The sequence below is a fragment of the Dermacentor andersoni genome, chromosome 11, assembly GCF_023375885.2.
Source record: "Dermacentor andersoni chromosome 11, qqDerAnde1_hic_scaffold, whole genome shotgun sequence".
Lineage (NCBI taxonomy): Eukaryota > Metazoa > Arthropoda > Arachnida > Ixodida > Ixodidae > Dermacentor > Dermacentor andersoni.
Genome location: NC_092824.1, coordinates 114,761,704 through 114,787,834, shown reverse-complemented (window position 1 = coordinate 114,787,834; position 26,131 = coordinate 114,761,704). Strand labels below are relative to the sequence as shown.

General features: G+C 44.3%; 1 protein-coding gene across 1 annotated transcript in view; it reads left to right on the top strand.

The window, feature by feature from the left end:
- LOC126539538 (mitogen-activated protein kinase kinase kinase 1-like) overlaps window positions 1-26,131 on the top strand; it is a 108,832-nt gene that overhangs the window by 50,387 nt on the left and 32,314 nt on the right. The window contains exons 2-3 of the mRNA XM_050186415.2: window positions 20,641-20,818; window positions 22,747-22,965. Of these exons, the coding sequence (XP_050042372.1) occupies window positions 20,657-20,818; window positions 22,747-22,965 (381 nt within the window). The 5' untranslated portion in view covers window positions 20,641-20,656. The remainder of the gene's footprint in view (window positions 1-20,640; window positions 20,819-22,746; window positions 22,966-26,131) is intronic.

The window sequence follows — 26,131 nt, the reverse complement described above, 5'->3', positions numbered from 1 at the left end:
TTTTTATACGTGCCGAAACCGCGATCTGATTATGAGGTACGCCGTGTAGTGGGCGACTCCAGATGAATTGTGACCACTCGCGGTTCTCTAACGTGCCCATAAATATAAGCACACGGGCTTTCTTTCTTTCTTTCTTTCTTTTTTTTTTTTGCAGAAATTAGCACAAGCCCGCTGTTCACACCATTTTGACCTATTTTGACGCTGATTCATCCAGTCAGTCACGCAATTTATGGACGGTAGTGGCAGGGGAGAGGATGGCAAAGACAAGGCAACTAAATGCTTGACTTATGCGTCCTAAGCACCATAATAATAGATAAATTAAGGATTCATTGATTTATTGATTGAGTGATTGATTTTGCTTAACGCCCAAAGCGAAACATGGGCTACGAGAGACGCCATACTGTCTCCGAGTTAAATATCGGCCACCCACTTGCACGGCGCCCCCATCGGAATGCGGCCGCCGCGGCCTGGATCGTGTGTGTGTGTATGTGTGTGTGTGTGTGTGTGTGTGTGTGTGTGTGTGTGTGTGTGTGTGTGTGTGTGTGTGTGCGTGTGTGCGTGTGCGTGTGTGTGTGCGTGCGTGTGTGCGTGCGTGCGTGTGTGCGTGCGCGCGTGTGTGTGTGTGTGTGTGTGTGTGTGTGTGTGTGTGTGTGTGTGTGTGTGTGTGTGTGTGTGTGTGTGTGTGTGTGTGTGTGTGTGTGTGTGTGTGTGTGTGTGTGAACACACTGCCAATTTGCATGCAATGTGGTCTTGTGTGCCTGGTGTACGGCAACACCAGAAACTGCGTAGGCACACTTTCTGAGCCAGCTATACGCCGCACGTCGAAAGCTGCGTTACAGCCTCGTGCGGATATTCCACATTATTCGAGGTCTTGGGGCTGGATAGCCGAAACGCAGTTCTGTATACGAGTTGCCCTGTGCTCACTTTGGGCCTGTGCGCACAGAAAAAAAGAAAAAAAAAATTAAGCTTCCACGTTGGACAGCGGCTCTCCGAGGGCCCTGATTACAAGTCGTCTCCATATGGAGCTCGCTGATTTAGCTACTACAACCACCGTTTATAAAGCTTTTTTACCACGAAAAGGATCTATAAACGGTGACTACAGCTATTGTTCGTAGAAATCCGCCACGTGTCGCGTATGTTCCCTTGATGAGAAGCGCATTCCACATGCACGGCAGCCCGACAGAGTGACGGTGTAGAACGATTCGCTTTGTCCGCAGTTAGATTGCTTGCAGCAGATAGCTTCCGCGTTGGAAATTATATATATATACATACAGTAAGAACGCATCGAATAGCTTCCGCGAGAAACACAAAATTAAAAAAGCTAAATAAAACAGAATAAGCGCTTGACAGCTGTCGTCCGAGGGTATAGTTTAATTTTATCCTTTTCTTTTTTTTCTCCACCTGTGAACCGCTGTTCGGGAAACGCGGGTGGAATGTATCTTTCCGACAGGTCGTGACGGCGCGAATGGCGTGTCTGTGACGAAATGGCGAATACCAGTGACGTCAAAGAATTTTCCGTCGCGCGAACAAGCCCTAGAGGGTTCCTCTAAAGCGTGTACCTTTGGGACTCTTTTTTTTTTTTTGTGTAATAGTTATTAACAATTTGTCCGAGGAGCTCTCTCGGAGTTCTTTATCACGGAGTGTTTATGCAGAGCGAAACAAATGAAGAGGAAAAAGAAGAACGGTTGACGTCGCTCGCTTCGCGCGGCCAAAAGGTCACGATCCTCTTGCAAGAAAACGTGCTTTTTCGTGCATTGCGGCACCATCTATTTCGGCACCACCACCAGAGGCATAATTTATTAATTGGCGTTTAAGACCCAGAGCATCTTTGAGTGAGCTGCAAGGGCAGCCGTAATTATAGGTTAGCAATTTAACCTTGACAAAATCGGGTTTAATTTTTTTTTTTATTTTTTTTTGCGTGCACGAAGCGTTTACGTGTTCTGTTGCCGTCGGAATGCGGCCACCGCGGCGGGGATTCGCACCCGCGACCTGTGTGTTCAAAAGAAGTGTGTATATATATATATATATATATATATATATATATATATATATATATAGGGGCGTTACCTTTGCTGCCTCATATACGGATACGAAGAACTTTATTAAAAGGATCCTGAGAAGCGCCTCATTTATCTTTTTTAATTATAATTATTTACCCTTCGAAAGTAATTTAATAACACTAATACTTTCTTCGCCTATTACTCATAACGCTCAACATTGAAACAAGTTGTAATGGACTCATATTCAACCTATATCGGATAGAAATGTTAGTGTTAGCATGAGCTTATATAGACAGTGATATATGTCAGGATTACAGGTATTATAGGATTATTTCCTTTAGGTTGTACCTCACCATGTATGGATTGATGAAAGAACTGCGCAAGTTTTGTTCTATTCAGCACTATTAGCATATCTATATTTAGCTTGTGCCCGGCTCTCTGAAACAGATTGCAGTTCAGAGCCTTTGCTGACGTTTGGTAAACCCTTGATCGGCACCGATTTCAAGCTGTATATATTTTTTCTTCTGTTCCTTTGAATTCCATTCCCGCGAGGATGACTACCGGGCCGTTCTGGTGCGTGCGTACCTGCGCTTTCATGAACCGTTCCTTCTTGTATTTTTCTCGGCTCTCTCAACCTTTGAGCTGCAGGTGTGCGGAACAATCTTTATTCACGAAGCACGTGCGAGCGTCATAAAGTCATACGTACGCAGTAACTTTCTTGTTGTTTTACTTTCCCTATTTCATTCTTTTCATTTTGTTAATGCTTTGGTATATAGCCGACCCTTTAGTGGAGGCACATATCGCAGCCGATAACCGATAAAATCAAATAGACGTATTTTGGACGTAGATACATTTAGCGGAGTATTGCGAAGCTGGTGCATATTTTCCCTACGAGTAAAATGCCGTAGCTGGAGGCGTACTTCTCCCAACCTATCCACGTGGACTCCGTTTAACACTGCCTTCAAAGCTTACCAAAGCTGTACTTAAGATTTCATATAGCCAAGCCCTTTTAATGACGCCCACCGGAAGTGATTCGCCCCGCAATCTTTCTTTTTTCTTTCTCTCTGTCTGTTTCTCTCTCTCTCCAAAATGGCGGTGTGGTTGAGGTTTCGTTAGTTTGCTTATTGCGCGATAACAGAAAGAAACTGAAGTTTCGTTACGGCAAAGATCACCACTGCAGCCTGCCGCCATAAGTGTAGGTGGCAGGTTGAGCCGAGTTTTCTTCGACTTGTCTGGCGAAATCCTCGTGCTTTGATTACAGCAATGAACTCTCCGCAGACGGCTCCATTTCCATAGCCACATTTCTTCTGTCCTGCGGACGAGTTCCTTTTACCCTCGCACACGCGTTAGAGCAAGCGCGCTCGGATGGATGTTATGAGCGTCCCCTTTGGAACGGGGCGGTGGGTTGCGCCACCAAGCTCTTGCTACTATGCTGCCTGATATCCTACCTAGGTTAACCAATGAAAAAAGAAAAGAAAAAAACACTATGAACTAACACGTCCAAATTTTCTGATCCCCTATTGCGAACTGTGTTTTTGTACGTCTCCGTCTTTTGTCGTTTCCCTACTTTTCTTCCACCAATCCTCCAATCGCCTCTTACTAATGTCTATCGCGGACCTGTTTGCTTTACCACTGCTCCCGCTGAACCCAAGGGCTTCAAGGAGGCCAGTGGTGCCTAAATCGACCGCTGGGTAGACGTCTTCACATTCTAATAAAATATGCTCCGTCGTTTCCCTAGCTTTACCGCAGCAAGCACATGCTTCTTCTTCCTTCTTATATCTCGCTTTATAGGTGCGTGTTCTAAGGCATCCCGATCTCGCTTCGAAAAGTAATGAGCTTCCCTTTGAGTTATCATAAATGGTTTCTTTCCTGATTTCGTTTTTTCCTCTTAAGTAGTTACTCATGGCAGGTTTCTTTTCCATTGCCGCCACCCATGAGATTAATTCAGCCTCTCTAACTTTCCGCTTGACCTTCTTTGTTGCTGTGTTGCCCACCCCACAGGCCGCATACTTGCTGGTAAGCTTCCTAGTTCTTTTCCTCCACTGTGAATCAATGTTTTGCCTGTACAGATACCTGAACACTCTCCCAGCCCATTTACTTTCTTCCATATTCCTCAGCCGTTCTTAATACTCAATTTTACTGCGAGCTTCCCTCACTTCAAAACTAGTCCAGCCCATATCCCCCTGCACAGCTTCATTTGTAGTCTTCCCGTGAGCGCCCAATGCGAGGCGACCCACAGACCTTTGGTTCCCGTCGAGCCCTGATTGTACCCCTGATTTAAAGCAAACAAGCGCATTTCCAAAAGTAAGTCCTGGAACCATTACCCCTTTCCACATACCTCGTAGGACCTCGTACCTATTGTATCCCCATAGCGCTCTGTGCTTCATTATGGCTGCATTTCTCTTCCCCTTGACTGTTATGATTTTTTCCTGTGCTTCCATATATCCATTGCCTTCGTTTATCCATATACCAAGGTATTTATATTCTGTTACCCGAGGTATTTCTTGGCCCTGTATCTCCACTGTCTGTTCACTGTTTTCATTGAATACCATAACACCTGATTTTCTAACACTAAATTTCAAACCTAAATTGTTGCCTTCCTGTCCACAGATATTAGCCAGACGTTGCAAATCACTTTGCTTGTTAGCGAGCAACACAATGTCGTCCGCATAAAATAAACCTGGGAGTTGCTGCTCTATTACTGTACCTGCCTGTTTGTATGAGAGATTAAACCCGATATTACTTCCTTCTAGCGCCCTCTCCATCCTCACCATGTACATCATAAACAGCAGCGGGGATAAAGGGCACCCCTGCCTCAGTCCCTTGTTGATTTGAACTTTCTCCGCGCTTCTCATCCCTTCCCATTCAACGCAAACGGTATTTTCTAAGTAAATCTCTCTCAAAAGCTGTAGACAATCGTTACCTAAGCCTTCCCCTTCCAGAATATGCCACAATATGTTGCGGTCTACGTTGTCGTATGCTCCTGTAATGTCCAAAAAGGCCACATACAACGGTCTGCTTTCTGCTTTTGATATTTCGATACACTGAGTAAGAACAAACAAGTTATCATCCAAACGCCTACCTATTCTAAAGCCATTCTGAAGCTCTCCCAAAATGCCATTATTCTCTGCCCATGCTTGAAGCTTTAATTTGATTGCCTGCATTGCTAACCTGTATATTACCGATGTAATGGTCAACGGTCTATACGAGTGAATTCTGTCTTTCTCCCCCTTACCTTTATAAATTAAATTCATTCTACTTTGTCGCCAACTGTCTGGTATTCGTCTATCTCTTAAAATTTTTTCCACTGCTTTCACCAGAGCTTCCTTACTTTTTGGTCCCAGTTCATTTATCAGCCTAACAGGAACCTCGTCTAGCCCTGTGGCTGTGCGCTTAGGAATTTTCTCTTCCGCTTTTTTCCAGTTTAAGTTTGTCAGCACCAGCTCCTTTTCCACTTGGGTCTCTTTCATGCTATTTTTTTCCTCAAGTACAACCTCGTCATTGCCTTGGAAGGATTCGGCTGTTGCGTTTCGGATGTAATTTATTGCCGCTTCTCCTTCCAGTCTGTTTTCATCTTCGTCTAGGATATGTTGTTGTATTGTTGCTGACTTCCTGCCTAATAATTTTATGTGATTCCAAAATATTCTAGGTGCGGCCTTCTTTTTCTCACGTATTTCTGACAACCAACGTTCACTTTCACCTTTTAATTTTGCTTGCACCAGTATTTGAACCATAGACTTTTTCTCCCGGTATATTTCCCATTTACTGGTTACTTCATCCTGTGGCAACTGCGCCTTCTTTGCCTGCCTGTGCTCTCGAGATGCTTTCTGTCGTTCGGCGATCGCTTCTCGTATCTCCTTGTTCCACCAGCTTTTCGGTTTCTTTTTTCCTTTCCAACGAACATGTTGTTTCTCTTTACGTATTTCTGTCGTTATTACACTTAGAAGCTCACCATATTCCCACTCCTTACATGGCCACTTGCCAAGTTCTTCTTCAACTCTAGTGACTATATTTGCTATTTGTTCAGCGTTCAAATTTGGACTGGCCATTGTGCTTTCCTTGCTCTCTTTCCCAACTACATATCCCATTTTCAAAATGATGCGTTTATGGTCACTCCCTATGCTGCTAAACCCTTCCTCATCGATGACCATTTCTCTCAACTTATCATGAATTCCTTCTGTCATCAGACAGTAATCAATGGTCGATTGCCGGTTTCCCACTTCCCACGTGATCTCTCCTTCACACTTAGGCTCTGTATTCACGATCACGAGGTTATGTTGCTCGCAAAGGTCTAGCATTGACTTCCCGTTATTGTCGGTATAGCCATCTAAATCCTGTATGTGGGCATTCATGTCACCTAATAGGATAATCTCAGCACCATTCCCGAAACCCTTAATATCAGCGCTTATGCATTCCACTAACTCTTTATTCTTCTCTGTGCAATTTTTTCCGGTCCACAAATACGTAACTCCCAGCCAAGTTTCTTTCCCACTCATTGTACCTGATAACCAAAGATGCTCTTGACATTGTGAATTTACTCTTTTCCATTTGGCTCCCTGATGGATGAGCATTCCGACTCCCCCTCCCTTTCTTTCCGACTTAGTTCTGTTGCACCCTTCCCATACATAATTCTCAATAACTGGCGGCTCTTCTGAGTCTCTAAGGTGCGTTTCTGTAACCGCATACACCCCTATTTGTTCTCTATGTAACTGCTCCTCAATCTCTGCCCACTTTTCCTTTCTTCTGCCGCCCTGCATGTTTATGTAGCCTATTGCATGGCGAGCTCTTTTTCTTGCTTTCCTCCTTTTTCTGTTATCGACGGCGATGCTCTGCTGATGTTCCCCTAAGGGACCTTCTTCATTACTACCTACTCTGACCTCCTGAGCGCCCGCAGGCCCCCTAAAAAAGCAACAGCGCGACCCCCAAGTCGCCAGCCCACTTCTCGTGCTAGCCTGTAATTGAAGTGGATCCCATCTCGTTGAATACCACCACACCTTCTCACTTCCCTGTTTACTTCGACAACCTCGAAGCCCTTCTCTCGGCTCATTTTCCATATTTCCTCATTGGCAGCCATTACGGCTCTTTGTACGTGACTGTCACGCACAGGCACCTCCGGCACCGTGCACACCACGATCTGCACTTGAGGGGATAGCTCGCGCAAGTCGTCCACCCCCTTCGCCAAGCGCTGGGCTAGTCCTGGCCCTTTCCTGTTTAGGACGTCATTTAGCCCACCTGCTACTACCACAAGGTTGCGTACGTGGGCATTTTCCGTGAGCTTTTCTTTTGCTCGCTCCATGACAGCACTCAGTGTCCGCCCTGGAAATGTGCCCACCGCCACTCAATATCGAACCCAGTCGCCATCTGTCGGCCCTGCCGCCCGCGTAGGGGATGCGGGATTGTGACGTAGCTGACGACGTAGCCCTCTCGGCAAGCAGGGGATTCGCCAACGCTCTGTAGGTACCGCCGCCTTTGTCGTCGACGCTTGTCAACACGCTTCGGCGTAGTCGCGTGCATGGCCCGTGTCTGCATGCGCTTCGAGTTCCGGTTCCTCCCCCCCCCCCCCCCCCCCCCCGCTGTGCTAGAAGGCGTGTCAATTAACTAACCCTTGACCAAATGCGCGCAGTGCTGTATCCACTACATATACGAGTAAGATGGTATGTCAGCTCACAGAATTTCTGTAATCTACAAGGGGAAAAAAAGCATAGTTTTTGTGCTGTAACATTACAAGATGCCTTGACGCGTCTTATAATGAGCATCCGGGCAATCTAGCATGGAGTCCCTAGAGAACTTGTTCCACATCGTGGGGCAGCCGTGGCTTCAGGGAAGCTTGCTCCTCTCGCACCCCGAAGGCCCGGTTTCGATTCCCGCGCTGACCGAAATGTACGAAATTTTCTTTTCGATGCCACAAATTCACTTTGTTCACAGGAACCTCCCTGAGAAATGGGAGGTCTATCGGAACATTTTTTTTTACTTGTTCTTACTCTTTGCGGCGTCGGCCGTTTTTCGTCACGCCGCAGTTTCGCCAAGGTTAACCGCCAACATAGACACCTAAGGCATTTCGCCTTAATAAGTAGTTCAGTCTACGCTTCAGGACTGAGCGCCGGTTTCCATCGTAATGTAACGCTGTTTGTTTACGCGCTCGAACGCCGATGTGGATTAGATAGCCAGAAAAAATGCCTTCTTTTACTCCGACGGCAATATCATGCATGTGCCTTGTCGTCTCTGTAGTTCCTTTACTGTATTGCCTTGCCCTGGTTTCACTTCAGCTCATTATTTCCTGTGTAATGTTGCCAGTAGGTTATACTCTTGAAACTATACCGCTATCACTGCTACGCAACGTAAAAGAGTAGAGCTCGAAGACAGATGTAAGGTTATCACTTTTGCGCACGGGGGTACCTTTAGAAGACTTGTGAATGCGTCTTGACCCGTCCTCCCCCTCCCTCCCTTTTGTATGTGAGCTTCTTCTTCCTTTGGCGTCGGGCTGCCTCGTTCACGGTTGCCATGCTAAGCCGCCGGGCTTCTCTTTGCACTGCGCCACGACGCCGCAACAAAGACGCCTTGTGCAGTGCGCGCTTGGTTTCGCGTCAAAGCACCGCACATCCTCCTCTCCGGAAGGGGCATCGATGAGTCATCCCTGTTTTCGTGTCCACCGCCCAAGCCTCCAAGTGGGCTCACGGACCCGAGCAAGAGCATCCAGCAAAGCCGCGGGGGGGCCAAGTTTTATGGTTCCGAGAAGAAAAAAAGGAGCCCCCCCCCCCCCCCCCCCCGCACACTTTCCCCTCCACCCCACATGCGAGCGTCCTTGTTTTTCCCGAAGTCCCGGGCGGCCCTTCGGTTCTCGATCGCAAAGCAGGTGGCTTGTGACCTCACCCTTCCTCCTCTCCGAAACGTCCACTACCGTTCTTCCTTTTCCAGCCTTTTCCTTTTTTTCGTTCGCTTCACCTTTGCGTCCTCCTCTACTGTTCAACTGCTCATCTGGCTGCTTGCCGTGCCCGCTGTCGTCTTTGTGCGAACTCTTTTTCCTTGTTTTGTGCTTTCTTTGCGGGACCTAGCCGCGCTAGAGACGACGGGGCCGTGGCACGGTCAAGGTACGGTTCCTGCGTCGTCCCCGCCCTCTCCGCTTTTTGTCCGCGCTCTCCCTCTTCTTTAACCGAAAGAGGCAGAACGCTTCCGAAGACGAGCGCCTGGCGGGCCTTCCTCAGCAGGAGGTCCCCGAGGGCGACGGAAGCAGCACCGTGGCCGAGCAGCTCGTGAGCCACTAAAACGGTGCATCGTCGCGTTAGCCTGGGAGGCACGTGCTGAAGCCCAGAGGAGGCGGTTACTGCGCAGGCTGGAAGCATTGTGTCGCATGTCGTTGGCCGGCCTTCTCGTCAGGTGATGTTTGTAACGGTCGAGTCTCTCGTTACGTCAGTGTTTGCGTCGTACAAGTTTGTGTTGGTCGCGTCTAGTTGAAACTGCGCCTCGGTGTCGTCCGCTTTCACATCTCGCGTCTACAACGCTCTACCGCGGAGCAATGGATCTACTGCCTAGGGAGAACAGGCGTTCACACTGCAGCGAGGGAACACCCGTGGTTTTGCGATGCCTTGATTGGCCGATTTCGATTGCAACTCCGGGATATGCTGTACGGTTTTTAGCAAGCGCACATTGGGGAAGGGAGGTCAAACGAGGAGTGTTTTTCTGAAGGTTGTTGTCGCGTTTTTTTCTTGCCTCTCTCTCTCTCTCGCGAACGAAATATTGTGCGCTCGTTGTCTGCTGTGTTGACGGTGTTGTCGTCCACGGACGCTCTAGCTGTCGCCGGTTTCTGCATGTAACGTTAGTACGTGTAGACCACGAGGCCCGCTCCCCTCGCACTCGCTTCGAAACACGCACCCTTGCCCGTCGGCTACGCCGGCGGAGTTTTCTGTTGCCGCCGTTCCGGCGACAGTCTTTGTTGCGGTGTTCGGCGCGGACGGAGTTCGACGACGTTCGGCGCGCAAGGCGGTTCCTCCCTTATCGGCGCGAGTCCGGCTGCTCTGGGAAGACGTGTACGCGGCGCCGAGAGTGTCTGGTGCGGTGACGCGATATGTGGTCCAACGGGCTCAGCTGCAGGAAGTGCAAGTTCAAACTTCACAGCATCGCAAGCAGGTCAGCTACAACCTTTCTCTTTTTTCTCTGTTAGTCAGTTCAAATCGCCGCGACCGAGCGTGCTTGGAATGGATGTGTGGGATGCGCCGAAGAAGGCGCGATGATCATGCCTGCGTAGGTAGTGTTATATGCGAATTGGAAACCTTATGGTGGTCTTGTACGCTTTTGCGTGAACACATCCGAGTGCAATTTTCGCTGAGCGACATGATGTGTAGTTTGTTTATACACTTTCTGCGTCGCTCCTGGGACTACGGAAAAGTGGTACTTGTTGGTACGCTTTCCTGTACTTTCTTTTCATTTTCTTCCTTTCTTACTTAGAAGAAATTATTGGCCTCTATTTTAGGCCGAAAATCTTTGCGGCCGCTTCACCGCGTCCTGCTAGGTGTCGCCACCGATTGCCTCTGTACATTTTTTGTTGTTAAGCGCTAGCTACTTCACTTGACGCAGGTTTGTACGGCCACGGCCGTGGTACGGCATGGAGCCATCGAAACTAATGGAAAATGCATACAAGTTGATTGATTGGTTGATGTTGCCAGACGTTTACGCCTCAGAAAGGAAACGCCAGGGCCCTTGTGCCGATGTCAGCGATAGCGGCGGCGTCCGAGGCGCATCAAAGCCAGTGACGGAGGGGCGAAAATGATTAAAAATGAAACGGAGCATTACAAAATACTGACCTGGTCTGTAATCATAGACCGTATACTGAAAAGCGGAGTTTCAATCACCTGAAGGGGAGGGTGGTGGTGGCTAACACGCACATTATTTATTTATTTACTTACTTATTTCACACTATTAGTATACCGCGCTCTAGAGGGACACTAAGAAAAAATAAATTATTTGTACAATAGCAAAGAAGCCACTCTTACCATGTATGCCAATGACAAAAGGCAAAGAAAATAGAAAATTAAACAGCACTGAAAATAAGACCCCGGAGAAGAGATACATAAATGCATCAATATGTTCATGCTTCTTCAGTGTACACTATTTTGCACAATATTTTGCACAGACAAAAACATATCCTTAAGAAAAATGTGAAAGTGCTACTTTATTTTAGTTTACGTTTTTTAATCTGTAAATTGGCCACCAGTGGTGATTGTTGCTGGATGTATACGCATATGATGTAAGCCTCTGTGGTGTGACCCGTAATTTGAAGAAAGATTAAACGTTAGAGAAGAAACAGTATACTCTGCAGAAGTGTGATGAGATTAAACGGGCCTGACACGCTGGTGCAGCTGCTTCAAATAAAGCCCAAGTGGGCGGCGTGGCCTTGTAGAAGACAAGGCTAAAACTATTTCAGCAAAGGGCCTGTTCGAGCCAAGCCATTTAAAAGGAAGAAAAAATAAATTTATATAGTATTGTAACAAAAATCCAAGGACACCTAAGCACTTACGAGTTATGAATGCAAAAGCATTAATAATCAACTGTGTACCGCTGAACAGTCCTTCTTGCGGGCAAGCAAGTGCATTGAGATGCTAGGCACAATTTGTTTTGACCTTACCTAGGCGCAGCGAGAATGTGGGCTAGAGCTTGCACGGGCAAGATATGTGCCAATAACGCAGGCTTCTGAGAGTGAGGGTGCATGACGTACCGTCACGGCGATGCCCTCTCCCCTCACGTAACCCCTGGCAAGCTAATGCTGCAGCAGGTGTGCCCTTTCGTCCACTTTGCTCCCTCAAGGCGTGCTCGTGCTGTGGCATGGCAGCCTGTGGGAATTTAGGTGCTGCTACAGATGCAGGACGCTGGCTTTTTCACTCAATGAACCATTTGCCCCTTTCGCATCAATACATTATTTTGCCTTTTTCCAGTGACCATGTTGAGTTGAGATATTGACATCCGATGACTGTGCTCACCACTATCGTATTGTTTTGAGTTTTGCCTGTATTTAAGTTCCCCCAGTGTAGAGTTTTTGCCGGTGTTTGCTGCTTCGGCATCACTACAATGTGACAGTACATATTGTCAAGTGCCTTTCAGGCCTTGTAGCTGTGAGCCATGAATGACAGCTGTTATCGCATTGAAGCACTCACAAGAAGCCACCGCGATCACAGCTTCGTACATTCGATGGGCCCACCATATCAGACAGGGCGATAGTCCTGCACATGTTCCTTGGCAGCCTTTAAATACTGGCCACGTGTAAGCAATGTCTCTGTTCAATGACTGCTGCCCATGCTCACCCATGTTGCTGCGGCTGAGCTAGTTGTTTTTGGTTATGCAGGGCACAATATCTTTAGTACAGTCTATCTCAATGCACATCTTAAATGGATAAGTTCATGAAACACTAAAAAAAATATATCTTATGATTATTCAGCAACATCACTGATTACAGCACTACCTTGAAGCAAGCATTGATCGTGATTGGACACCTAATTGTGTGAACAGTTATCCATAAATATTTACAGGACACAAGTTCCATGACAAATGTGAATTTCTGCTCTTTATAAGGCATGAAAATTCTAATATGGATCAATTGAAAGGGTGCAAAAACTATAACAGACAGAAAGCTTGAATTTGAAGCTATGTACCTAAGATTCGCAAAAACAAATTGCAAAAATATTTTTTAATCCAGTGTCACATAAACTTTTGTGACAGTACAAAACGTGTCAAATTCTGGTTAAACGAAAATACCATAAAGATGAGAAGGTACATCAAATTGCCATTTCTTTGAACAAAAGAAAGGTTGTTTGCCAAGAAGACTGATAACCCTCAATAGGCGACTGGAGGATTCGACAAACCAAACCCGCTTACAACAAGCAAAAGTGGTCAACAGTTACACATATAAGCACCGGCATCTGCTGTTCACAGTGCCCAGCATTTCTCCTTTCCATTTGCCTTCTAAAAACTGCAGCGATTGAGAGCCCATGGTCAGCGCATGTACATACATACACACACGCGCACACACACATGAGGGAAAATGCATGCAGCTGCAGCAGCAGCCATTTTGAAAGCCAAGTTGCTGCGCACGCAACGCACAGCGTGCATGATGGATGACACTTCCGTTGCTGTGACACGTCGCACCTGGCGGCAGGCTGTCTGCGAGGCATGCAGCCGTGTTGGGGAACAGCACTATTGGCTTAGGAGCACATGTGCGCAGCTTGCACCGATGCATGCCACGCTGCTGAGAAAAGCAAGAAAGGACGCAAGACCGAAACACAAACCATAGATGGGCACATTCGTTGGCACTCATTGTAAAATAGCACAATCCCTATTTGCTTCTTTTGTGTGTGTGTTTATATCTTTTATTTGCCCCTCAGATGAGTGGGATGTGTGGAATATATGGCCGTGAGCCATTGGAAAAGGCGGTTCGGTATGGTGAGAGAATTAAAGGACTGTGCATGTTTGCCTTTACCAGTATGACCATTTTAATTAACCTATTACTTACTGCAACAGATAGCTGTTACCAGTCGTTTCTGAACCACTATCACTGTGTCACACTGTAGTGATGGTAAAGGAAAATAAATTCGAAGTGTGTAGGTCAAGAATTTAACTTTTTATTCAGCGAACTGGTGCTCTGAAATACAGGCAACAGTCAGAACACAATGATAGCTGTGAGCACAGTCGTTGCATCACCGAAACCTGATCTATACATTCTAAAAGGAATCCTAGAGCTGGGGCTCACATACATTTGTGAATGTAAAACACTATTTGCCATGCGTGCGCAATCTGCTTAGAATGGACTCTTCCTCTACAGAATCAGTGACAGCATTCGATTAGTTTCGTATACAGTAGACACATCTTCCAACAAGCGATGATGGGATAATATTGACAACTTAGGGGGAAGATGTCACGGGCAAAGAGCAAAACAATGCAAGTATGGCAATACCTTTCTTTTAGAGCATCATCCCGATGCCACAAACAGAACATGAAAGTAAATAATGTACTCGTGATGAAAGTCACAGTCTGACAAGATTTGGTAGAGGGCCTGCCATTCGATATTATACTGAACAGCACATTTGTCACCTATTGATTGGCAAATACGTCCAGTCATCTGTTTCGTCTGAAATATTAATTCTGCTAAGAGCTCCTTGCAAACTATGCTTGTACAACATAATTATGATAAGTGAAGCCCTTTTCTAAAATGGAAAGATTTTGGTAAAGCTATGACTTATCTTCTACGCAAATGTATTAACAGTAAGTAGGAGCAGGAACATAGGCAGCATAAGCTTGTGGATTTTATTTCCAACCACTGCAGCCTCATTTCATTCAGGGAAAAATGCAAAGAAACTACTTGACTTGGGTATGTGTTTAATGCCCATCAAAATTAATCTGTAACCCTTTTCTATAGTGTCTCTCATAGACCATGTGTTGCTTTTGTTGCTTGGACTTTAAGCCAAATCAGTCAGGTCAGGTCTCACAGACATGGGTCAGAGTTTATTAATCTGCTGTGTTGACGTTTCACTGTTGGGTAGCAAAATGCCTTTCATAATTACTGTGTTTGCTTAGATTGCTCTTGGTTTTGTTTTGAAATGTGCTAAAGACTGTGTCCTTTCTATAGGCAAGCACTGACGTGCTTGTCGTGGCAGGAAATGCAGCACACGTCTGGAATTTTCGCTCTGCTCAACACTTCTGTTTCATGTTTTTTTCACAATGATGGATGAACTTACCTTCTGTCACACAATAAAAGAAACTGCCTAATTGTCACTTCTTTGTGCACGAACAAGAAAGTTGAGTCCGCGGTAGCTGTGTTTCCAGCAAAGTGGTATATCTGCAGTATTGGCAGCTCTAACAGATGTAATGTATTCTTTACCTTTTTTTGTTTTTCTTCAACCCCTTCCGTACGTTACCCCTCCACCAAAGATTAATACCAAAAAGAAAAAAAAAATTTTCTTACTCTCGAATTTTTAATGGAAATAGCATTAAGAAGGTCACAAAGCAGCAGAATTGCTGTTTACTGAAGATATACGAAAAGAGCCCCTTGTAAATGCACAGTCTGCACGTAATGTCTGTGCTTTGTTGACGAGAAGACCTTTCGCCAAATTTCTTGCCACAGTACTGCTGTCACTCCCAACCTGCTCTGAAAGCTACCCTGCGCTACATTTTCAGTGTCACATGCCTATGGCTTTTCTCTCTCATGTTGGAGCATGCATCACACCCAGCTTGAATGACAGTGTATTTTCCAGTTATGGCATCTAAAACATCTATTTTTGCATACGTTGGCCAAAATTCTGTTGCACGTAACCTATATTATTAGTTCCAAGTAACTTTATCAGCACAGAACGGTGCTTACGTCCGCAATCAATGCATCAAGCACATATGGTGAGCCCTACGTATGTGAATACCTCAGAAGCAGGTATGGCCATAATGGATGAGCTGTACTTGCCCAGAATAGTTGTGTGGACAAGCTGGGTCGTTGAAAACACAGAAGGGTTAAGAAGTTCACCATGAAGATAAAACCATTAGTCCTTCGAACTTACATCTGCATGCTTTCCTAGGACGATACTAGGTCCTGGGTGAAAGCGTAACTGACCATTCAAACTGGATGATACGTCAGCTCCCTGCTCATGGCAGTTGGTTTTTGGTTTGTGATAACTTTAGCAAATTACCAATGGACATGTATTACCATGAATAAACAGCCTCTATTGTTGCTAAAAAAAACAATCATTGCACATATAGTCTACTGTGCATGTCATAAAGAAAACGAGCAGCCCTCTCTCGGATATCAATTAAAATATAGATATATATATATAATCACTGTTGCTTATGTGCATTTCGTTTCCTGATCAAGGCACCTTTATGAGCACCGAAACATCAATGTATGTTTTATTTTGAATTGGCAAGTGTGCATTTTCTTTTCATAGAGCAACAGTTAAGTTAAACCAAGAGGCTTTGGTTAAAGGCATTACACGGAGCGATTCTGCTGTAAGACCTAGTAAAATGATACACTTAAAGCTACCAATGCAACAATTAAATCTTGCATCTCGGAGCTCCAAGGTTGAGTCAGGCTTGGCCTGAAGTTATCCTCTTTCTAATGGCTACCCTAGCAACCAATGTCATTTTCTTTTTTAACAGCATTTTCATCGACATGCCATCATTCACTGTAAATGAGCCACTGTTGCATGCCTAACCTAAAGACAGGCAATTCTCCCGAAGTACCATTACCAAAAGGGGTCATTGTTCAATGTCAAAAATGCACATCAGTGTTTCAGTATCTGTACAGATTCCCAAAATTGGCGACCAGCACAGACCCTAAAATGTCAGTGTGTGTTCATGATATTGGTTTATGACTTAATTACTAATAACACTTCTGCCTGATCAGAGGTGTTCCTTTGAACCTTAGATCGCATTGCATGCTAAGCAGTCCACATTTTACTTTTGAGTCACGTCTGCCTTGCTGAGTTGCAGTTTTTGAAGTCAACAGCACCTCTCATCAGCCAGATATTCTTAAAGGAGCACTAAAGAAAGAAATTAAGTTGTGCTATATTAGTGAAGTATCCTTCTGCAATGTGAAAAATGTGAAGGCAGAAAAGGTGCAAGAAAGGTGGTACTGCCATGTTGAAGTTCCCACACTGCCTCACCGTGATGATGTGGGTTTTAATGGCGTCTGCTCAGACCTGGTTAATTTGTTACCGATAAATGTGCAGTGCAAGTTCCACGAACATTTACGGAGCCACAATGGTCCAAATAGGAGAAAATACTTAGAAATTCATGACGTCACACTGACTTACTGGCGCTTAGGTTTTGGTGAGAAAATACAAATATGGAACTTTGGCCATGAATCTCTCTTCTAATAACCCAGTGAAAACACTTCGTCCGTAGAACATCCAATCATGTCCCAATGTCTGTGCACAATTTCGGAGACAAATAGAACATGCACTGAACGTCCAGTTTTCGTATATCCTACCACAGAGTTGCCAAGGATATCACACTTGGACATTTCTCAGCATACATGCGAATATTTGTCTTCCAAAGGCTTTGTCCTTGAGCTTAATCGAAACAGAATTACATTATTTTGCATGTTGGAATTACAATCAGAAGCTATCATGTCTGCAGCTCATGTGTTCATCGCAGTTTGCAAATTTTCTGAGACTACTTCGAGAGCTTCAGTTAGTTCACTTGCGCGTGGTACAAGTGACTCGTTGAAAAAAATAGCGAAATATATTGTGCCTTATTTATTTATACGTCAAAATTACAAGGTCGTGATGTCTTAGCTGTAAACAAGTCCTTTTTATCATGCTTATCTATAGCTACTACTCCAGCTGGCCTAAAAGACAGACAAAGTGTTTTTCATTTGGCAGGTAACTGCGCACTACATCTCGTACAAGCTGATGTTGGAGAATAGCAATGGAAGAGGGTAAACCACAAGACGACAGGAGGAAGGGGATGCAGATTTTTCCCGACTGGTCATTGACAGCTGCATGGAGTAGACAGAGCCAGGAAACTCCACGCCAATGTTTATTCCGTTCTCAGTTCTGTGCGGTGTGCTGTGCAGTTGAGTGCAGCATCTCTGGTTAGGAGAAGGTGGACATTTAGCTTTTCTATTTTTCTGACTTCTTGCACAACCTTTCTTCTGGTAGCCGATGTCGGAACGTGACATGTATGCTGGACATTTGACAGGGTTGAAGAAACCATTCTACAGGCATTGCGCTTAAGTAGTCAAAAGGTTTATTAATTTCTTCACTGCAGCTATGGGCAGCTATAGGTTCATCATGTGGCTGCAGAACAACTAGAGAAGTGCGACGGCCTATGAGTTATTGCCTGTGAAGTCAGGTTTCGGACAAATGCGGCAAACAGATTTCTGGTTCCTGGGGGGATGTACCAGTGTTGCACCATATTAGTGTGCAATGTAAGCAGCTTACACGTGCCATTCAGACCAACTGCTTAACTTAGCAATGCGAAGTGTTGGCCAGAAAATGGGCCTAAAGGACTACAACTACACAGAACTACGAGTGCACTGCCCTTGCCTTGAGGTGGCTCATCTTCTCAGGTCGCGTCGTGCCTTGTTGTCGTCTCAAAAGTTTGACGACCTGTTCAGTTAAGGCTGTGGCACTGTGGGACAGCAGGCTGTCTGGAAAGGAGGAGACCGCCTTGTTTTGGCTAGCTGGGAAAGGTCGGCAGCCTCTTGCTACTTCCTGCACACAACAAAACACCTGACGTCATTTTGAGTGTGCCCCTTGAAGGCCACGGAACACATACTGTGTTGTGCCAAAAAATGTAAAAGTGTGAGCACGTGTGCTTCTATTGCTTGTTGTATAAAGGAGAAAGGTGAGATTGTAAACTGAACCGTAGTGCTGCCTGGACGCCTTGCATCGCAGAAAGTTTATTTAAAGCACAATTACGTGAGTAAAATTGCTGCGACCTTATAAAGCTTGAGCACGTCAAAAAGCCTGCTGCCCTCTTCATGTGACCGTACAAGCTATGCCATTTAATTCAGACGATACAGCAAATATCTTTCACATTTGAAGTTCCGGATGTATAAGACGATTTTCTTCTTTGATTCGAGAAGGTGTGCAGTCAACATCCTCTAGCATGCCTCAGAAAGTGAATCACTGTTATGTTTTGTTAAACCTTAAGCCATACAGCAGGCATTACCAAATAATGACCAGCAGCTTATCACTATCTCTGAAAACAAGAGTGTACAATTATTGAATTCTACTGGTACTTACATATGGGGCAGGAACTCCGAAGTTAACAAAGAAGCTTGAGAAGAAGTTAAGGACCACGGAACAAGCAATGGAACATAAAATATTAGCCGTAATATTAAGAGACTGGAAGACATCAGTGTGGATTAGAGAGTTAATGGGGATAGCCAACATTCTAGTTGACATTAAGAGGGAAAACAGAGCTGGGCAGGCCATGTGATGCTTAGGGCAGATAACCAGTGGCGTATTAAAATTACAGAATGGGTGCCAACATAAGGTAAGTGCTATTGAGGACACCAGAGAATTAGGTGGTGTGATGACATTAGGGAATTCGCAGGCATAAATTGGGATCTGCCAGCGCAAGATAGGGTTAATTGGAGATGGCTGGGAGAGGCCTTCATCTTGCGGTGGACATACAAAGTTGTTGTTGTTGTTGTTGTTGATGATGATGAAGAAGAAGAAGAAGAAGAAGCCAAACTGAACGTTGGCTACCATATCCTGGAAAGTAGGCAGTTCGTGGCAGCCTTAGTGCTGCATATAGTTGACCCCTGGCACATCAAATTCGAGTGTGCCTGATTTCACTTTATGTTAATTGTGTCTGATAAAGAGGACAAGAGACTAAGCAATGCCAAAGCGGGAATGCAATTTTGTACAATGTAGACGCCTCGGCTTTATAAGTGAGCTTCGTCCAAGAATTGTTGGCGAAAGCCTACACACGAATACAATGACTGTTTGCTGTGATGTGACAACTGAGGTGAGCAGTGCTTTGTAACCAATTTGCCTTTTTCTTTTTGCCGACCAATTACTGCTCAGAAACGGCACTGTCACAGTTGCTCCGTTCAGTCTTCATGCATGCCTTCACAGATCCCTTTGAAAATAACTGATCACTGAAATTGCTAATTTTTCAGAGAGGCCTGCTTTGTTGTTGTTTTCACCAACACAGCCTACTAGTTGAATCCTAAATTTAAATGTGCCAAGTTTTCAGACATAGGTATCAGCCTTTTTCGGTATTTTATTGAGTACCCCGAGGTTTGACTCTGTACCAATGAATCTTAGTGATGGGTCATATTTTGCGACAAACAGGTATGAATCGGGACAGTGTTGCTCATAGTATGCTATGTTGCAGTAATTAGACACAGCATGTCTCTAGCGATCACTCATATTGAAGTGACATATAGTGAAATAGAACTGCAGCTATAAACTGAAAAGGAATTAGTGCTGTAGAAGAGCACACAGCTACACTGGTTGTTTGAGCATAAACATTCTGAATTACGGCGCTCATTACATGACCACTGGACCATTTTGTCTTTCTGTGAGCCTACAGCCAGCACTGTTCTTCTTTTTTTTTTTTTAATATTGGATCAACGCTATCTTAAAATTGCAAAATGAAAAAAATTCTGCCCAGATGAAATGATGGTTTTGACTTCGCCGTTTGCAGTAAACAGTGTCAAAGCCACTATTTCATTGACAGTAATAACAGCAGTACATTAACACATTGGCTGCTCCTCATAATAGCTCCGCTAAACAATCAATCATTTACACCCTCCCAGCTTTGCTGAACAGTTTTTCAAGTCTGTAGATGTCTCGCAGAGAAACAATGTGAGATTACTTTCTGTCACTTATGTTCTACATGTTAACCTCCGCTGTACTCCCTTGTACTTGCAATATACTTATGCTTCCTGTGAATTCATTCTCTGTAAAAGCAGTTATGTGTGCAAAGAGTGTTTGTACACTGTTGCTGCTATGTAAAGGGGCAGCCACAATGTTAATCTGCTCATGTCAGAAGATGTTTATGGCTACTCTGTTCTTGTAGGCCTTGCTAAAGGGGAATAAATTCAATTCACAGTGAAGTTGTGACTTTGGTGGGGACAAATTCCAGGCTGCATTTACCTTGCCAGGAGTCATCGGAGTACCAAAATGGAACGGGGCCTTTATGTCTTGCACAGGAGCCATCCAGGAGACATGGCTACCCAGTTGGAACGACTGCAGCAGGTGCACCCAGTGTCAGTGCGAGACATCAAGGAGAAATTGCAGGCTCTGCGCAAGCACACCAGTGCAGGTGCGCTCAGCACCTCGCATGCCAGGCGGGCGCCTGTCTGCGTGAAGCATTTCAACGACACCACTGTAAGTGATGCCTGGGGCCTTGAAATGCATGCTTTATTCATGTATGTAGCATCAGACGATAAGCTTGAACAAATATCTGCAGTACAGTAAAACAGTAGAACTTTGTTATATAGTAATTCTGAGGAAAATTAAGATGCTGTTTATAGCAATCGAAAGCAACCAGCCCCATGATTTCATATGCTTTCAGTTTCACTTTAATGGGCATTATCATTCACACAAATATGACTTATACAGTGGTATAATGTTCATACAAAACAGAGATAAAACTAACAAAAATATGAAAAATGTGCGAGGATAGGAGGCATTTAAAGCTGCTAGAGCAGCACCTTGATGGGATACATGCCGCAGTTCTTCTGGCGCAGTTTCCGCAAATAGGGCAAAAAAAGTACATATACATATCAACTAAAAAACAAGGAAAAGAGAGAAAGAAAATATTACATGCATAAACATATAATACACGCACCAATGCATTGAAGCGTATACACACAATTTCTTTAAAAAAGAAATTGAAACAATGCCACTCGTAAATGGTACAAAACCACAATGAATTTGAAATATAAGTTCATTAAACTCCTATTAGTAGACACCACTGGCTTTGGCGGTGCTGGTTCTAGATGTTAACTTTTAGCTCCTTGAATGACCATGGAGCTGAAATCCAAGAATTGTGTGCTGGCTTACGTACGGTACCGTTACCTGACAAAACCATTTGTTCAGCTATTGTTCCAGTTAAGTTTATTTGCAGCATTGCCTTTTTTGTTGTTGTTGCTGTGACTTCAATCACAATGGTATGAAAAGTTTGTCAAGTATCACATTTCACCCATTAGATTGCTTTAACGCTGGCACAAATAGGAAGTCTGATAAATGAGATGGAGGACAAACTGATGAGGCAGCAAATTTCTGGTGAATGTGGAGCATTAGTAGCAGTGACTTGGGTAGGTGGCGGCTGCTTCAATTGATCATGACAGGCATTTCTGCACTATGCCATCTCCAGATAGGTAATGCTAAACCTTTCTTTTTCTCCAATGGATTGTAGGCTGAAATATCAATTAGAAGTGACTCTTCATTTTTCTAAAGCTCCTGATATAGCAGACCACTTCCTGCAGTGGGCCCATATGGTTTACTGTAGCTGGGCTCAACTGCATTAAATGACTGCACTTCGTACAATTAATCTGCACAGCTTTTGGAAGCTCTGTAAGCATGCTGCAGCTGCGCAGCAGAATGTAATGCTGTATTTTGACACTGCTTGCTTTGTTTAATATATTTAACTGTGCATCTCATTGATGCTCCGAGGCAGCGCAGTGTCAAGCTTCAAGTTTAAAAATTTTGTCTCCTTAGGCTCTGGCTCTCACAGTGCCACAGAGTTTCTGCTGAATTTCTGTGTAATGGGGTTGAATTCGATTCTTAGTCCATTATCACCACACAACTGTGACTCCCTGCAGCATCTGTGTTCTAACTGGTTGCAGGTGGTGATGGGCTTGTAATCCAGCAATGGAGAAGCAGGTTCCACTTAAACATTGTCTTGCTACTGTGAAGTGAACCGCAGGCTTCCAATATTAAGCACTTGCTGTAGCGAAACTTGTAACCAAATGCATCATTTTAGTAACAAGAGTCGATGACAGTGCACTGACCTCAAGACGTGTTGATTAGTCAACGCATTTCCGGTGCTCAATAAAATAGAAGTGGCTGAACTTGTCTATGAGGTGCATTTCTTTTTATCTGCAGACTGATAAAGCTCCGAGCTTGATCACAGGTTTGCAAGTTGGCTGTCTTTATGTAAATTGGTCTTTCAGCGCATGTGTTTTCTGGGCTTTCTGAAGCAGATCGCAGCTGAAGTCAGCGCCTGTGCTGTCCTGTTTGTGTCCTGCCCTGTGTTTATGGCATTTCTCCCAGCCAAGACTCAAATTGATTGCTCTGCTTCTGAAACACAGGCTGATGGGAAACTGGCTGAAAGTAGGAACATCTTCCAAACCGAGGGCACGGGGGCCTCTTTTGCCACCAAGAGGCCCAGCCGCAAGCCCTCACCACCGCCGACCCCTGTTCGGCCCCCCGAAGCTCCGGATCCTCCCCATGTAGCTGAGGAACCCGAGATGACGACTCGAGCTACGACTCCGCGAAACCGATCGACCACCCCCAATACCCGCCGCTTGGTGAGTGCACTGTTTGGTTAGCTGTATGCAATTTCTATCAGGTGTACAAAGTTTTGCTAATTGTTTGACCGTGGTAAACATGCCTTCCGTGATAATCAGGCACTACCAAGTCATGACAAGCAGCTAACCGTTATTCTTGAAACAAAAAACTGTGCAGTCGTCACATTCTAGCAATACTGACCTATGGGGTGAAAACTTGGAGCTTAACAAAAGAGCTTTAGAAGAAGCTAAGGACTGCAACGAACAATAACAAAAAAAATTGTAGGCATAGGGCTTAGTATGGATCAGAGAGCAAATGACTTTAGCTGATATTCTGGTTGAGATTAAGAGAAAAAAATGAAGTTGGGCAGGCCATGTATTGATATGCATAGCAGATAACTGGTGGTCTCTTATGGAAACAGAATGGGTACCAAGAGAACAAAGACTCAATTTAGGATGGCAAAAGAATAGATGGTAGGATGAAATAAGGAAATTTACGGGCGAAGGATGGAGCTAGCTGGCACAACATGGGTAGCTGGAGATCAGTGGGAGAGGCTTCTGTCCTGCGGTGGACATGAATCAGGAATATGATGATAAGACCTTTCCAAATAATGCAATGAGAAGTAAGACAGCCCATGCACTGAAAGAAGAAGCAAGGCTGGAGATAACACATCATGCCTGCATCGTCTGATTTGTTTGTGCTCTTCAACAGAGACGTTGATTTGGTAACGGTGACACTAAGTTTCGTAAGCGCTTTCAGATAAAGAAAATTGTGATGGTGAAAATTGAAGATTTGTCTTTGCACTATGCAACTAGCTGAGACTTTTTCTCTCTGACAGTGATGGGGCAGTGTGTGTGTGTTGCATCATAACAAGTGCATATTCTTGCGTTTCTAAGATGGAACGCCTTTTATTTAAAAAGCATCCAATTAAAACTGCACCGTCTCAGAGGTGCATTTGCACTTCTAACGCCTACAAATCCTGATTAAATTTTGCATGTCAAAATGTGTAGCAACAATTCAAAATGCTTTCTTTCTGCCTCAACCTCTTAAGTCACAAATTATAATGGACTGTTGATAAATGTGTCAATGTTACATAATTTTGAGGTGCTGCAGATTCACTTGAAAGAGAGTCAAGGTGGTAGGGTGATGCTTTGCGCATCTTCTACTGAGTCTTCATAAATACAGAGCTTATTATTCAGCCAGACGCATTGCATTTTCCCATGAGAAAAATTAACCACCAGCTCAAAGCACATGCACAAGTTAAATATTGACGGCAGGCATTATGAGAAAAAAAAACTATTCCTTTACCATTGCTGACTGAACACGACACACCAAACCTCCCGTGAAAGATGGTAGTGCCTTCAGAAAACTGTTCGTGGGTACCAATATACTCAGTACATTAAAGTGAAATTGAGCAACATTGATTATGCTGGGGGTTCGGTTTACCTAAAGCTCAATGTCCGATTTCTTTCTTTCTTTCTTTTTTTTTCTTGTCATTGCTGGATAGAAATTGCAGAAACAAGCCGTGCAGAAAAGTGTGTACACTGTGAATGCAGGAGTTAAACAAAGTTTTTGTGTACAAAGAAAGATGCATAATAGAATGGGTAATGTAGAGGAAAGAACAAAAAAAAAAGAGATGTGTAAGCATTAATAATCATTTCCATTGTCTAATGATAAGGGTTTCCTTACACAACCTAAAGAGTACACCACACAGAAATTTCTTATTATTACCCGTCTCCTCAGAACTGCTTCGGTGACATTTAATGTAGTGTATACTTAAGGGTGAAAGGTGAATGGCCGTGCCGAATGCACTTCGTGCCATTGCCATTTGACTGTCTGGCTGACTTTTTCCGTGCTAGGGCTTACTCTCGTCTCTTTCGGATCGACGACTGCTCGCACACTTGTTTTCAAAACATGGCGCAAGGCTCGTTGCCAGGAGGTCAGTGACTCCTGCGACAGCACACCTGTCTCTTTAGAGCGTTCACTGTCATGCTACCCATTGTGATAGAGCGAGAGCTACGCATTCCTCTGGGCTGCGACTACTGCTTCATCAGACAACACGAAAAACAGTTTGCTTGCCTCAGTTGTTCCTGTGTCAGTGTATGGTAAGTACACTTTTGACAGTGTCGCTGTCTTCACTTGCAAGGACTTCACTGAGACATTCAAGGTTTGCTTGAATCTGCTAAATACTTTTATTTAGCAGCTCTCTTGCATAGTTTAGTCTTGCCTAGCAATGCCGGCTTAAAATTTATGCAGAAAAGTGTTGGTAAAGGCATTAGGGAGTTTTAGATATTGCACACTCAACATTAGGGGCCGCTGACTGCCAGGCTTACTAAAGAATGTAAAGAGAGTACAAAAGAATGCAAAGGGCCTTTAGTGGAGCTTGGGCTTTTGTGTACGCAAAGCTGTTTAAGTATGGTAATTCTAAAACTCCCTGCCATCTAATCTCCAAGTTGCATTTATATTGTATTTGTAACATTTTATGAACATGCCCTTTGTTTCATGTTTAGTGTCGTTCGAATGTTTGTTTGTGTCTCATTCGAATCTATATTATAAGCAAAATCTATTTGTCTTAATCATATGTTAAGTGTTCTGATGCTCATAAATGTAGTATGCAATATCTTTGTGCTTCCACCACATGATTAAGAAGTTGAAGCTGATTTTTTTGTCCTGCATTCCTGTATGGCTTAGCTGCAGTGTTTTCCAAGTCCTCTTACAGTCATGCCGAACTTTAGACTGATTCATTCATTATAATAAAACCAATGTTTTCTTCTCTTTTTTTCCAAATAGATTATTTACCATTAAACCTAGTATGCACATTTCTTACATGTATATGTGTGTAAAGAACTGGGGTAAAGCATGTAATGACTGCGCTAAATAAAATCACTGACTTTCCATAATGTAATCTTTGGTTTTATAGGATGGCAGTGCAAAGGGTTTTTCACTTCCAAAGATTCAGCTTTATTTAAACGTTCAGGCCATTCACACCTATTGGATAATATGTAGTCACCACCTTTGGCTACTGTGAGGATAAATGTATGAGGTGACGAGGAGGAGTATAATTCTGAAGAATGACTGTGTACGAGGAACTGTCATAGTTGTGGTTGTTGCAATAAAAGTTTAAGATGAACAACTGGGGTCATTCGGCCATGTTAATGGTGGTGATATGAAAGCTGTATAGGTGAG